At 44.1% G+C, this 15183-nt stretch overlaps 2 protein-coding genes across 5 annotated transcripts in view; one reads left to right on the plus strand and one right to left on the minus strand.

The window, feature by feature from the left end:
* The first annotated feature begins 1158 nt into the window (after positions 1-1158).
* slc52a3-2b (solute carrier family 52 member 3-2b) lies at positions 1159-5229 on the plus strand. Of its 2 annotated transcripts, none has more exons than XM_028980933.1 (4): positions 1159-1252; positions 3039-4110; positions 4527-4650; positions 4810-5229. In XM_028980933.1, the coding sequence occupies exons 2-4, from the start codon at positions 3053-3055 to the stop codon at positions 5017-5019; spliced, it is 1392 nt and encodes a 463-aa protein (XP_028836766.1). In that variant the 5' UTR covers positions 1159-1252; positions 3039-3052; the 3' UTR covers positions 5020-5229. The 2 variants fall into 2 exon arrangements, with proteins under 2 accessions (XP_028836766.1, XP_028836765.1); XM_028980932.1 differs by lacking the exon at positions 1159-1252 and adding an exon at positions 2435-2611.
* Positions 5230-11221: 5992 nt separating this feature from the next.
* The window catches only part of LOC114789961 (nuclear factor of activated T-cells, cytoplasmic 1-like), a 49247-nt gene continuing 45285 nt past the window's right edge, over positions 11222-15183 (minus strand). For all 3 annotated transcript variants that reach the window (XM_028979467.1, XM_028979465.1, XM_028979466.1), the window contains one exon: positions 11222-11546. In XM_028979467.1, the coding sequence (XP_028835300.1) occupies positions 11491-11546 (56 nt within the window). In that variant the 3' untranslated portion in view covers positions 11222-11490. The remainder of the gene's footprint in view (positions 11547-15183) is intronic.

Below are 15183 nucleotides of genomic sequence, written 5' to 3' on the forward strand. Positions count from 1 at the left end.
GAGCGCATTGTTTTTCCCGTCCTCTACTCCCTGGCGAGTGATTGACCTTTGTCATTGTCACAGAACCACAGGCTGAACAAAGGACGAGATCCGTCTGTGAAAGTGATTAATCAGGCTCACCCTGATTTTATCAATGATATAGGAAGTCACTACACTGAATACTAGATTTACACAAACACTCCAGACTGTGCGGTAGTGACCTGGACCTCAACCAAGACAAAGGTTGAGAGTAAATTTGCCTCACAAGAAAGAGGCGTTTGTCCAGGGTCAAGTCCCAGCAGTGTCTATAGACATTGCTTTGGTTAAGAAAGAATAGATATCATAGAAACATTGTGGAAATTTGATCAAAAAGTGTATCCTTCATTGAACTGTTGATGAAACGGGCAGATCGACTTGCCGTTTGTCTAACATTCCAAGGTTAGAAAAAGAACCATGCAAACAAATCAGTATAAAGGCAGGTTGAATCACTTCTTTGTTTTCATTCCAATGAGAGATAGTGTTGTGTCTTGCTTCTTTAGAGGTCTTTACTCCCTGAACAGCTCCGGAGCTTAGTCAGCTCTATTAATTATTATGTCTCACCATAAATACTCAGCATCCAGGGTCAGCTGGTGGCCACAAGTTTGTGCTTTTGAAACGGTGCTTTCAGTGTGATTTTGGTGTCCATTACTCCCTACCCCTTTCAGAGCATGCTTCATGATTTAAGAATAATACAATCTCTCTATAACTCAAACAAATGTAATCTGAACACTGAAGCAAAATGGGTTGAAAAGGAATGAGGTCTGATCTTTACCCAGCAAGAGTCCCAGTGAAAAATCTGGCACTCAGAACACATTAACTTAAGTCCTGTTAATGCTTGCTAATGAACGGAACAAGTCAGCATGCTCAGACATGTTTCAGACTTATCCAGGTCAGGATGTTTGGACACCATATACCATGTACATGTTTAGCCCATGACCTGAAACCAGCACAGATTGTATTAATATAGCTTCTGGGTGTGTTATGAAGTGTACCACCAGGACAAGCATCAGACCAATTCATTTACCAAGTAAGTTATCCAGAACAATAACACCCCCCGATGTTAGAAATCACAAGGTGATGTCAAAAGCTATCTTTTGGTTGGCTGATCAGGACACACCCACCTTCCCACACTCTGCTGAAGTCGTAGCCATTCTGCTTCTGACCGTGCTCTGTGCTCTGGAACTTTTTCTTCCTGACTGGACCCAGCCTCCAGGACCTTCTCTGCATCACACGAGTGAGTGGGCGGCCGAGTGCTTTTGTTAATGTTGTCTCATCCTGGTAACCAACCAAGCCAACAAGAATTTCTCAAATGACAATTAGCTAAAACAAATGTGTTTTATGGAGAGTTTCATGGAGAGATTTATTCTGTTATTCTATGTACATCTTGCTGTATGTGCAAAATTTATTCCATGTAGAGTGTGGTATCTTCAAATATATTAACATAGAGAGTTAATGATGGTCATCTACATTTATATTTAAGGCAAATTCCAGACGCCCTTATCCAGAGCGACTTACAATCAGTAGTTGGAGGGACAGTCCCCCCCTGGAGCAACTCAGGGTTAAGTGTCTTGCTCAGGGACACAATGGTAGTAAGTGGGATTTGAACCTGGGTCTTCTGTGAAATACACTTCTGGTCAAAAGTTTGGACTCTTTCAAAAAAACGACAAACTCAGGAGTATGAAATAACACATGGGGTTATGTAATAAACAAAAGTAGCAAACAAAGCAAAAAGTTGAATATGTTGAGTCTCCCAAAGCAGGGAGCTTTTGCTGTGAAGGCAGCATTTACCTCTCCACCACATTAAGGTAGACAACTTTGATGGCTTATGGTGAACACTTTCTTATCATTCAATCATGTTAATCCTCAAAATGACTCCACCGTAGTCTCCATAACTGCCACAGAGTAGGTAGATACAAACTTTTGACTGATGGTGTAAATATTAAGTATTTCCTGCTCCTTGTTGGTGTGGGCTGTGATAAATTGATGAATTACACAGCAATTATACAACATTTCCATATTCAGGCTTGATGTTAATTGCATGTTAGGGTGTGTGTTTTTTGTGTGAAAATACTATGGAATACTAAGCTAGATGCAGTTCACCAGACAGACTCTGTGGAACCTGAATTTAGCATGAGACCATAAGTGCGTCTGTCCTCCGGCAGACGGAAACTGATGCATCTGCTCTGCCACTGCCTGCACAGCACACATGCAACACCTCCTTCCTCGCAGTGCGCTTGGCTTCGATAGGCTGGTGAAAGGAGGGGCAGAGTAAAGAGGATCCAGATTGGCTCAGGCCTGCCCCTCCTCCTCCACTCCGCCGGCTTCTCTTTCGCCCTCACTGCGGCCAGGAAGGACAGAGCCGAGCACATGGATGGCTGTTTTTTTTTTTTTTTGAGCAGCTCCATGGGGACGTGGGACAAGTAAATCTGGCGTCCAGTGCACTGGGACCACTAAGTTGGGGGGTGGATACACACATCCACACACACACTCACTCACTCACATGCTGGCTGATGTAACTCTGAGAATGCAGTAATCACAATGGAGAGGGAAGTTCCTCGTGGGAGCACTCAGGGTCAGGAAGAGGAATCACAAGGTTGGCTTTTGAGCGTGTGTGTGTGTGTGTGTGTGTGCATGTGTGGTAGAAAGGTGAACGTTCCGGTATATTATTACTGCTCTTCACATGGTCTTGGCTCTGACAGCTGATGACAGAAGCTGCCGGAGGTAGATCTACAAAATCAGGAACTGAAGCTCTTGTGCTGAGCGGAAATGAAGGTGTTCTTGTGTTCATGATTAGACTGTGTATGTCGCGGGGCTGCTTTTAGAGCAGTGTGTTTCTGTGTGAAAGGTCACATGCCCTTTCTGTGACCCTCTTAAGTATATTTGTGGCACACATTTATACCAGGTAAGCACAGGGTGAAGTGTGAAATGTGTAAATTTTGTGTTCCTTTTTTGAAGGTGAAGCTGAGTGAGCATGAATGATGGTGATTGATAATAAACTACTTCTGCTTTTTGGATTTCAGATTCTTAACAGAGCATGACTGAGAGCAGAACAATACTATACCCAGCACCCATGCCAATGCTAACCCACGTGCTGGCCTGCCTCTTTGGCATAGGCTCCTGGGTGGCCATTAATGGGATGTGGGTGGAATTGCCTCTAATTGTCCCAGAAATCCCTGAGGGCTGGTACCTGCCCTCCTACCTCACCATCATCATCCAGATGGCCAACGTTGGCCCGCTGTTTGTCACGCTCATGCACCGCTTCCGCCCAGGCAGTCTGGATGAGCGGCCCGTCATTGGCGGTATTGTTGTGCTGGGCATGGTGGCCACGTTCCTCCTGGCCTTCCTCTGGAAGCACACCATGGCTGTGGGGAGCGTTGCGCACAGTGTGGCCCTGCTGGTCCTCAGCTTCCTCCTGTCCATAGTAGACTGCACCTCCTCCGTCACCTTCTTGCCTTTCATGATGAGGCTGCCATCTCAGTATCTCACCACATATTTTGTGGGGGAGGGACTCAGTGGTCTGGTCCCTGCGCTGGTGGCTCTGATCCAGGGAGTGGGAGTGGTTCGCTGTCTCAATGCCACTGAGCTCAGGAATGGCACCCTGGAAAACTCCAGTTGGACCCATGAGCTCCAGGCCCACTACCAGCCCGCTAGGTTCTCGGCCCAGGTTTTCTTCCTGTTCCTCAGTGCCATGATGGCGGTGTGCTTAGGAGCCTTCTGCATGCTGAATCTCCACCCTGCCGTTCTCCTTGAACAGAAGAGCGAACGCTACCTTAATGGGGTGGTGCGGAAAGGTGGGCCAGAATTGCCGCTGCAGACCTCAGTCCCTGAACAGAAGCCCATGCTTGGTCACACCCCGGGACTTGAGGACAAAGAGCCCCTCAGCAGCTTTGGCAAGGGAACGTACCGATATCCGCAGGTGGTGTTCATATTTGTGGTCCTGGCCTGGGTTAATGCACTGACCAATGCGGTGCTGCCCTCAGTTCAGTCCTACTCCTGCCTGCCCTATGGGAACCAGGCGTACCACCTGGGAGCCACCATGGCTGCTGTGGCCAACCCTGCGGCCTGCCTCATCGCCATGTACATGCCCATCAGGTGAGGCTTTTTCAGAACTTTTTTCAGATAATTCATTTAATGGCCCTGTACCTCGAAAGGACTCAACTCACTCACTCATGGGGCAGTGGTGGCCTAGCGGTTAAGGAATCTGCCCTAAACGGAAGGTTGCCGGTTCGAATCCCGACCCGCCTGTCATGGCTGCCCACCAAGGGCGATGGGTTAAAAGCAGAGGACACATTTTGTTGCTGTGCTTCACAATGACAATCACTTTGCTTTCCATGTAGGGAACATTTTGCCCTGTTGGTCGCCGGTGTCGCTGAACAACATAGATTTTGCATTGCGACTAATTACCTTAATCACTTTTTTTCAGTCAAACATGTCTATAGCCAAGTGAACACTGATGAATCACAAGAATTCGGAGGAAAGTGGAATATGCTTTTTCTTATTACTTTTAGATCCCTGGTGTTGATGGGTGCGCTCACGGCGCTTGGCTCTGCGTTTGCATCCTACATCATGGCAGTCGCTGCTTTGAGCCCCTGTCCACCACTAGTCCACAGTTCTTTGGGAACAGCACTTATTGTAAGTGTCACTCTTTTATTTATTATATTCTATTATTAAACATGAAATAATGCTTATAATTCTGAGACAGATAGGTACAAACTATTAACAGTGGTAATGGTTTTTATTTAGTTTTAATCATCATAACATCAGTAATCATTTCCGCTTGACCTATTGCAGGTCATTGCCTGGGTGCTGTTCGTCCTTGTCCTGTCCTACGTGAAGGTGATCATTGGGGTGATTCTTCGGGATGAGGGCCACAGCGCCCTCGTGTGGTGTGGAGCTGTGGTGCAGCTGGGCTCCATGATCGGGGCCATGGCCATGTTTCCTCTGGTCAGCGTGTATGGACTCTTCACATCGGGAGATCCGTGTAACACAAAGTGTATTTGAATAATGCACTTTGAGTAATAATCTACAGACAAGGTTTCAAGCACAAAACAGAAAAAAAGATCACCAAAGGTTATGAAATTGATCTTAGACTTCACCTTAATTGTTCTTGACTGAGACTGAGAAGAACAAGAGACAACATATTTGTTTAGCACATATTCACTCCGTTTAAGTACAATTGTATTTAAAATACAGATTTTAAAGCAGCATTTATCACACTATTCACAGCTTCTGAAATTACTGTACATACTGTTACCTAAATTAAGGAAGCGTGCCTTAATTTATTGTGTTGTTACATCTTTTTAAAGTAATGATTTGAAAAATGTGGTTTACAACCATCTGTGTGCTTGTTTTTTTTTTGTTTTTTTTTTTTTAAATTAATACTACTGTGGTTGCACACATGTATATTTTTTTATTTATTGTATATTTTGGCCAAATGTGAATAAAGCTATCACTTTGGTTCATTTTGAACCACACGAGAAATGGGTTTTCTTTGCATGCTACAGTGTTTTCACCTTCTGAAAGTAAGAAGAAGGGTTTGTACACACGCACCGCACACGCACTGCACACTCACACACTTTTTTTGTGTGTAACTGACGCATCAATGTGGTGTAAAGCTTCTTGGGACTTTGCAGCTCAGCTCCGGCGCACACTCCACAACAATCCACTAGGCGTCAGTCTATGCCTTTCTTGTAGTTGGGGTAAAAATCCTCCTCCACCAACGTTTCATATGTCAGGCAAGAGTATTACTCCTATTTTGCAACATTTTCTGATTTCGGTCTGAAAATAAAATTGATTTTCAAATGCAATAATTATTCATATACTATGAGAAAGCTGTGTGCATATTAAAAAATGCTTTTTGTAAAATTGCTTTTGATGTTCTATCAATGTTGTCATTACTAAAATGAACTTTTCAGTATTGAAATGAATATATGCTTAGTATTTAGCGTTCAGTGTTTTTAAAGGTGTCATATTTTTGTTACACCTGGATAGAAATGATGGAAACCATGCCTCTGATGCCATCCCGAGGGGGGTTGAAAAAATGATTAGTCTGCATGAACAACAGTTCCACTTCCGGTGGAGTAGTTTTGAGATCCCTCTTTTACTTCTTCTGCACCCGTTATTTCTGCAAAGGGTTGATGCATCACCCAAGGGTATTTCCTCCTGCTGCTGGAGTCATGTCTGGAGCATTTCCCCCCGGCCAGACTGACTTATCTTGTTTTACCTAAGCAGTTGTGTGGCTCCACCAGTCTTCCTGCGGGGGGAAGGCCGCAACCACAAAGCCTGATTCAGATCCCCACTGGCCCCGACGTACATCTGCGTTCATCATCAGGCCGAGTCTCACACGCAGCACGCTCAATCACGGCACGTTCTGTTTTTTTTTTTTTTTTTTTTGTAGCATTGTGTAAGGCCTGCCTGCCCCTTCGCGGTGTTCAACACCAGAAGTGGAGGTATTAATATGAGCCTACTAATGACGGGGCTACTGTGTACCCGGAGCCTCTCCGTTCCACTACCTTCTTCCTCTCTCCCTCCTGTCTGCTCGTTTGCTTAAGTCAGACGCTTGTGATCGTAATTTCAATTTAAAACACATGAGGGGAAATCCTAGCACTTTAATGGCCCGACGCTGGTTTAAGGAATGCAGAGAATGATTAGGTTTTGTGGAAAAGCCAGAAACAATCAGGTCTCGTCTGCAGTTATGTAATCAGCCATCCCCTGGCTGCACATTCGGCTGTCTGGTAAACCCTGGAGGTGGCTGGAAAACTAAGCACACAGAAAAGACCAAAAATATCTCCAAATTAATGTATATCCTTGCAAAGGCAGCGTAAGCACATTTGGGTATCAGAGGAAGAAAAATGTGAGCTTTTATGAGCCATGTGGATTTCAGAAGTGAAGCTCTTGCATGGTGTAAATGAACCATTTTACACACTGGTGCTCAACACTATCATCTCTTTGTCAGATGGAAACATATGGATTCCATAGGCCGCCTGCCATACGTTATTATTTATATGATTGTGTCATGTCCTGCTTTTGAAACTTTAGGAATGAGGATGAGCTCACTTTCTGACCTCTAACTCTGGATACTGCTGCTCTGTAATACTGTAAGATCCCCTCATGCTGGCTATGAGGTGTTTAGTGATGGTGCGCTTGAAAATGAAATTATGTTGCTTGGAACCCTTCTTTTAAATAAGTGGACAGACACTTGCATAAACACACACACACACACACACTCAATCCACTCATGTTAAAAAAAAAAAAAAAAAAAAAGTGGCAGAAAATCTATGTAAGCCCTCAGATGCTTTTGTGGTTAATATCTGATTTGTGGGGTGAGCAGATTCCCATCAATGCACTCAGCATGATCTCCCAGTTCCATATCGGCACTGGGCACAATAGCCCTCAGTGCCCAACAGAAAGGTCAACGGTGCAACCAGAGATGGGAGAGTTCTGGCCAAATGCACACACACACACACACGTTATAAAGCACATGCACTCATTTTTTCCATTAATGTTGTAAACCTTAATTAACTCAAGGCATCTATGTAAATTATTTAAGTTAGCAAATACAAAACACCAACAAAACACATTTTATTATAGCATCACAAAACACACACAGCACATACACAGCAGTCATTTACCCCCTGATCATTTGAACTGAACATGAGACTTTTTTTGAAAGACATTAACATAAACTACATTAAAATATATATATGAATTTGTTGGCTGCTGAAAATGATTTAAAATCAGTGGTTAAGAGTATTTGTATGTGTTTATGTCTTTCTGTGATGATATTTCAATGAACTGCCTCAAGAAAATAACTGGATACGTTCCCTAATTCTGTTGCACGTGCTCTAATGCTGGGTGTTCTCCTCCTTTATCTTAATAAAAAATAACAGTTTATTGCAGATAAATGGTTGTAATTTTTTTAAGAAAAAGTATTTAACGAGCTGCTCTCTCTCTCTCTCTCTCTCTCTCTCACACACACACACACACACACACACACACGCTCACACACTTATGAAAAACAGGCAAGCACAGTCTGGTACATAAACACACACATCTATAAAATCTAAATCCAGTTTCCTAAAATCTCTCTCTGACACACGCACACACACACACACACACACACACACACACACACAGAAGCCCAGCTTCTGGTAACCCAATAATCTGCTCCTCAGGACGTGCAGCGTGCTACACGAAAGCTGCAGGGATTTATATAAACCTGGATGTCCGAAGGCTGTGGTCAGGGTAGGAAATACCTCGATGTTTACTGCACTGCAAATTTGAAGGCGCTTCCTTGTGGGTCTTCTGTGATTCGTACGGAAGGAGGGTCAAGAGGCTTGAACAGTATTAAAAATTGAATTGTCATAGAGGACAGAATGTTTTGGATGACAGGACGTGGGAACTATAGGTGTGTCAGGCTTATTTGTGCTTCCTGTACAGATGTGTCCAGCAGAAAGACTGGGCCTGGTGCTGGTGGTTTGATCTTTGGCATCAAACTCTCTCTTGTCCCCATGGAAATGGGCCTTGTGCATTGGACAGGTCAGCCCAGGGTCACACCAGTCGTCCATTAGAGGGGCCTTTCTGGCTATTATACAGTCAGTTAGGATGCCACATTTTAAAAAAAAAAGAAAAGATAATTATTCCAGCACGCCCCCGCCCCGGTGCCAGTCAATAATGAGCGATCATTAGAATGAATAGACGGATATTCGCTCTCCGGATCTTTACAGGGAAATCAGTGTCAGTTGTGAGTGACTGAGTGAAGAGATGGCTTAAAGGCTCGTGTAAATGTCTCCTTCTCGCCTCTCAGAGCCTCATACATACATACGCACACAAACGCACACCACTGCCATATTCCTGCGGGCGGCCCGTCTGAACGACTGAACACATTTCACCCTTCAGAGCATCTGTTGCTGCTTGATGCTTTTTGAGTTTACATTTTGTGAGCGCTGTGAAATGGACGAGGAGCGCACAGCACATCAATTCAACGTTCATCAGAACAACGTGATCCCAGTTATCCCATTTGGGTCCCTTCAGTCTGTATCGTTCAAAATCCCATTCATTTTCAGCTGCATTGTTACCATACACACTCAATCTCCCTGCTTCCACCCCTGCCAAAGAAAAGGGTCAGTTGAATAGCTACAGATGGAAAATGAAGCAGAGTGCGGATCTTTCCAGGACATCTGGATACCTTTTAAAGCAACTTTTAAGGTCCTTTTAAAAGGTGAACGCGCTGTGTGACAGCAAAGACGTGGCTCTGCCCTATAGCCACCTGGGCCATGCAGATCCCAGGAAGAAATCAGATGCGGCCCTTCCTCTGCTGATCAAAGTCATCTGTTCAGGGTCTGGTGTCATCGGTTCTTGGTTTGATAGTAAAGTCATTATTGCACTGAAGTCATTGTTGGAGTCACTAAACCGCACATTTTTTCCAAAAAATATAGAAAATATGTTGATATTGAATGGCAAGTGCCACTAAAACAAAACAAGGGGGGAGAATAGATGTGGAAAATAGTACGTAATATACGTAGCTTGACAAATCTAGGTGGGAGAGCCGGTGGCAGGAAAACGGGGCGTGACTGATTTTTTTCAGAGCCGGCGTTATTTTTGGAATGCTGTGGGTGTGCGATAGGAGCAGCGCCCAGACCTGCCTTCTGTCACCATAGCAATGGCAGTTTCAGAATTTAGCTGGATGGAAAAAGACTGCAGGATAGACAGGTGGTACACAGGAGAGTCCCCTGACAGCCTCTCCCATGAACACCAGCTCGTCATCTCCGCACCACCTTTCACCGTATTACAGAACTTGCACAACAACGGCACCGCGCCACCCATGTACGCTTATGCTGGCATGAAACCACAAAAAGAACTTTAAAAATAAAATGAACACAATCATGCTGTTTTTTTAAATAATTGTGTTTATTCATTAGTCTTTGTAGAATGCATATTGAATACATAAAACAAAACATTTCTATAAATATTTCATATTAAAGAAGAAATATTTCACTGTGTGCCTGGGCAAGGGGGACTGGGATTACAATCATATTTGAGCTGAGACAACGGAGAGTAAGGCACAAGAAGAAAGAAATCTTTCGCCATAACCATGCATTTCTACTCTACAGGTGGAGAGTCGCGCTCTCAGTGTATGTCTGGAGCTGGCAAAGGTATAATAAACTAAAATCATAACTACTTCTAGCATCCGCATTAAGTGCATGCTTTAGAAAGACATTGATATAACAACAGCGTAAAGCATCGCGTGTAAAGAAAGGTCAGAATGCCTCGTTGGGGGACGATGTCTAGCTCAGTGTTGGTCTCTACCAACAGCAAAATCTGCATTCACAATTTCAAGACACTTCTTTGGTATCACCAGATTATTGCCCAATTCGATTATACACCCAGATACAAATTGCTATAAATATTAACCCAATCGTGGCCACGTGAAATAGTCACGGCCAGTTATCCTTCAGCAGGTAATAAAACCATTGTTAAAAACCCACTAAAAAGCTAGGTGTTGATGCTGGTTGGGTCAAATAACAGCAAGGCGTGGCTGATACTGATATCATTTCCACATGAAATGTGTGATTGTCATTCGTTCTGATTGTCCTACTGCTTTGAATCGATTGAATTTTCATTCAGTCCTGTGCTGATCGATCACAGGCACTAAGGAGGGTTGCATCCGAACGAGAAGTGAATGAATGAAGAATGGAACAGATTCAGCTAGAGCTGGACTGTGTGGGAAATGCAGCTGAGCAGAAGCAACTCTAAGTGCGAGGCGGCTACGTCAGACGCTCAAATTTACAGCACGACAAGCGCAGTTTTACAAAGAGCACTACAGACGTCTCATTTTATATAAATGAACAACAGGATTCTTAAAAAAGTTCTAAGTTCTATACACACATGTTCCACACGTTTCCAGCCATTTAGTAGCTCATGTAAACAGAATTATTAAAAAAAAGATATATATATATATATATATAAAAACTGGTTGAAATGAGACCAGGGACTGTGATTACATCCTGAATTGGGTATGCTGTAAGGCCACACTATAGCTGGTCGATGCTATTCCAGCATACGCACACATTCTCTCTCACACACAGAAACAGAGGAAGCATGACTGAAAAAGAAGGTCTTACAGAAGTCTTGGTCCATGGAAGAGCGATTGTTTTGTTATTTTAAGGCAAGAGAAAGCAGTTGCTATTTACACCTCATCAAAATTAAGGCTTTTCTTTTCATTTTTAATTTTTTTTTGGGCTTTTTTTTTTTGTCCCACGGGTGACATTCAGTGATCGTCACCATCAGTGTCTTTAGGCAGCCCATCGCTAGAGGTCAGGAGCCAGGGCTTCTCCATGAAATGAACTTCATTCTGGAGGAAAGTCTCAGGATTGCTGTTTGGGATTGGGACACATGGACGGGATTTTCTTTTCCTTCCCCCTTCCCTGTTGATGTGGTCCCCTCTTGGTTGGTCGGAGTGTTGGGCTTCATCTACGCATGTGTGTGCACAGAAATGCTGGAGAGGTCGTTCCTTATGATCTCATTAACTGTGAACACAGAGAAAAGAGCAGGTTAATATTTGTGTCATCACTAAAAAACACTTTTAACCCATATGAATGCTGGAGCTTTCTGACAAAAGTTTAACTGTGTTATTTCAATCAATCCAGCAACAAAACATATTTGCCATCTTCTACCTTCCATTTGCTTGTATGTAGACCAAGAAGTAAGACAACATTCTGAGAAGAAAGAGGGGACACGAGAGTGATACTTGCTTTGCTCCAGAGGTCGGAGCTGTGTGAATTTAGCCTAGTTGGTAACACACTTGCCTATAAACCAGGGACTGTCCCTGTAACTACTGATTGTAAGACACGCAATGGTAAGCAGGTGATGGTAGAAGGTCGTAGATGTTGCGTGTGCATTATTTTTTGGAAACGGGAGAAGAGCCTCTCACAGCGCTGCCCACGGCTCTCGTGCCCTCGCGTTTCCCACAGTCCGCAGACAGGCTCCCGCCTCCCCTTATCAGCCGGCCAGCTTTGGCGGGGCTGGGGGGAAATGAGTTGGGATGGCAGAGACTGTGGGTCCTGTGTCCTGGAGCAAACAGCGGCTCCTCAGTGTGCCCTGCTGATAAGCAGCAGAAAAGGGGGCCACAGAGGGACCGCTTCTACAATGAGGTCACCGCTCAGACACTCCGCAGTCAGGTCAGGAAGTCAGACGTCCCCTGTCCCAGCCCTGGAGTCCTCATGCCACCTCAGCCCTTATCGGCCCTTCGCTGCCCCCAAACATCAGTCCAGAGGCAGCTTTCACACGCACACACACACAGAGGGTGTCTTCCATTGCCTTTTCATCTTTCCTTTTATTTTTATCTGTTTCCATTTCTATTTGTTTTGTTGTATTGTGTGTTAGATCTCCTATATATATATATATATACACACATATACATATACATATATAATTATTATTATTTTTTTTATCAGGCTAAATAAATAAAATGAGCTGCAATTGTTCCTTTATAAGGATGAGCTCTGGAATAGATCGCTTTCATTCCAAGCCATTTCAACCGAATGACATGATGTTGCAATCCTCACCGCCAACGGAATCTCCACGTGTGTAAAAATAAACATCTGAGCCCACAGGAACACACACACACACACACACACACACACACACAATCTCTGGATTAGGGTTCACTTTCCTTGAAGAGAAACTCCCAGTGGAAAATGTGGGAGCATGCCAGCCCTGCCGGCTGTTTGTACCTGCCTTCGCCCGGGGCAAAAACAAGCATTTACATGCAGGGGTTATTAATATCCCCATAACAAAATTCAGCCATCGGCCACAGGAGTGCACAACAGTTACGTCATGAAACTTTAATATTGCTCTTTCTGAACGGGCATGAGCAGATGGTCTGTCGTTGTTCGGAGTCAAAGGGAGAAAACAACAAAAAAACTGTCATGAGCAACACAAAGTCACAAGAACACCCTGCTTTCAAGTGCACAGACTCCACTTCCTGTCTTCTTGTCAGCAAGTGCAGAAAAGCGAGCCTCTTCTAAAACACCTGCTATAGACCACAGAGTTGTTCTCCTTTCATCTTTATCAACTAATATTTTCCATTGTGGAACCATCATCGGCAAAAAAAAAATAAAAAAAATTGAGAAGAAACAGAAAGCAGGTAGTAATGTCACCAAAGAGCCACTGAAACAGGAAGCGGTTGGCTGTTAAACCGCAAAAACTATAAAATAAAGTTATTTATGGCTGCCACACATAGCACTGAGGCTGCTGTCCTTTTCTATTTTCTAGTTTGTTTTCTTCACAACTAAAGTGCAAGACAATGATGCATTGCTGACCTGCTTTGAATTCAACATTTATCAATGGGCTCGGTAAATTCAGCGTTCTACAATAAAGCTAATAAAACCACCACACACTCAAGGGCTTTTTACTCAAACTTTACTCACTGTTCTGCTTATTTATGCAAACCACGTTGCAACCTGCGAGAGACGGGCAGAGCCAGTATCCAGAATTGCACACCATTATTGCTCATTATTCGACAGCAGAAGTTGCCGGGCTTCATCAAGGCTGAGCGCAGAAAGCATATATTGCATACGGTCCTGTCACGGGTGGGCTGGACATGGCATGAAGGAGGACGCATTCGCACGATCACAAGACAGGGGTTTAATACAAACTTCACGAGACAGGGGAACATCTACACGCACAATGACCCGACAGCGAACAGACACGAACAGGATAGTTTTATACAATTATATAAATATACACCAGGTGAACACGATCAGGAAACATTACACAGGACAAACATGAAACTCCGGTCCGAACTCCGGATCCGGAGTAACCCCTGCCGGTCCAGATCATGACAGGTCCTCATTTCTTCTGATTCAATTTGGAAGTCTGAATGTTCTCACACTGTGGTATACAATTAATACAGGACTGCAGCAAGCGCGCCAAAGGTCAAATGATATGTTGGTCGATCAGACCTGACTGACAGCTTTGCGGGGATCTTTGTGGCTTCCCTACACATTGTCGCTCCCGCGCAGACGTGGGACTAGCTGTGCTCAGGAAGAACCTGTCCGGCCGGGGTAAAAATAAACAGTCGCATGGAAAATGTGGGTGAAGAGATTCCTCTGACGCAAGAACAAAAAAGGATTAAACTAAATAATAAGGGACAAGCTGACAGAGAGACATGCTCTTCGGAGCCAAAGCCATGGATTTAAAGCCACAGGCTACTCGCACAAATTGCACAAATATGCACATACTTTTTCTCTCATACACACACACGCCGGTAGCGCTGGGAGACTGCTGCCCCACCCTGGCTGTCTGCCTGTCTCTGGGTGTGGCCGCGCATAGCATGTGCAGCCAGTGCTGTCCAAGGTACCGTCTTCTAATCCCCACACCCATGTGGAGTGTCAAAACACGACCTTCCCTCCTCCCAAAATAGACACTGGCTCTTTATTACAGCTCACTAAACTTGATTTTTTTTTTTGGTTGGTCTTTTTGTTCTAAATTTATACAACACCATCCCCGTGCCACCTTATAATGTCACCAACCTGTTTCCGCTGACAGAGAAGGGACAGGAAAACTCCAGGGGTCAAAAGGGTCGCCATACTGACCACTGATAAAAGACTGATGAGAAATCAAAGTTGACTGTGATTGGGCCCTGATTGGGTTATCTCGGGAGGAGAGCCTTGCCGGTTCATTACATGGAGCCGAGGAGCAGCTCACTTCAGAATCGTGGGCATCTTAAACTGAGGCTTCATTTCAAACCAAACCGTTCTTTGCATGCGGTGGGACTGCTGTCACCGCTGTAGTCACCGCTGATCAGCAAAGCTTGTTAAAAGGTTGCCCTGTAATTTGGAGCCAAAACAGTACAGGGAACAGACAGAACCTAATCTTAGACCAAAGTACCCTTTAAAAACCAGATAAATGTAGACGCAGTCAATCACAGAGTATATTTTGGTGTGTGTAAAAATAACAGGCTAATCTTCCTTAAGGCATCAAAAACACAGGTACTTTGAAACGGCTCATTATGTCTATACCAAAACCTGCCCAATGTATTATGAAAATCATTTACAGTTCGTGTTCATGTACATGTACAGTCTGTGCAGCCCATACATTGCAAGCAATGTATCTAATTAGATAGGTTGCAGTTAATTTGGAAGGTATTGATGAAAAGAGTCT

This window comes from Denticeps clupeoides, chromosome 5 (genome assembly GCF_900700375.1).
Source record: "Denticeps clupeoides chromosome 5, fDenClu1.1, whole genome shotgun sequence".
Lineage (NCBI taxonomy): Eukaryota > Metazoa > Chordata > Actinopteri > Clupeiformes > Denticipitidae > Denticeps > Denticeps clupeoides.

What these genes read in the sequence shown, in the direction of transcription:
- slc52a3-2b (XM_028980933.1), top strand. Translation starts at nt 3,053, where the DNA reads ATGACTGAGAGCAGAACAATACTATACCCAGCACCCATGCCAATGCTA. An exon ending in GCCATGTACATGCCCATCAG is followed by an intron (nt 4,111 to 4,526) that starts GTGAGGCTTTTT and finishes TATTACTTTTAG; the next exon opens with ATCCCTGGTGTTGATGGGTG. An exon ending in CTTTGGGAACAGCACTTATT is followed by an intron (nt 4,651 to 4,809) that starts GTAAGTGTCACT and finishes GACCTATTGCAG; the next exon opens with GTCATTGCCTGGGTGCTGTT.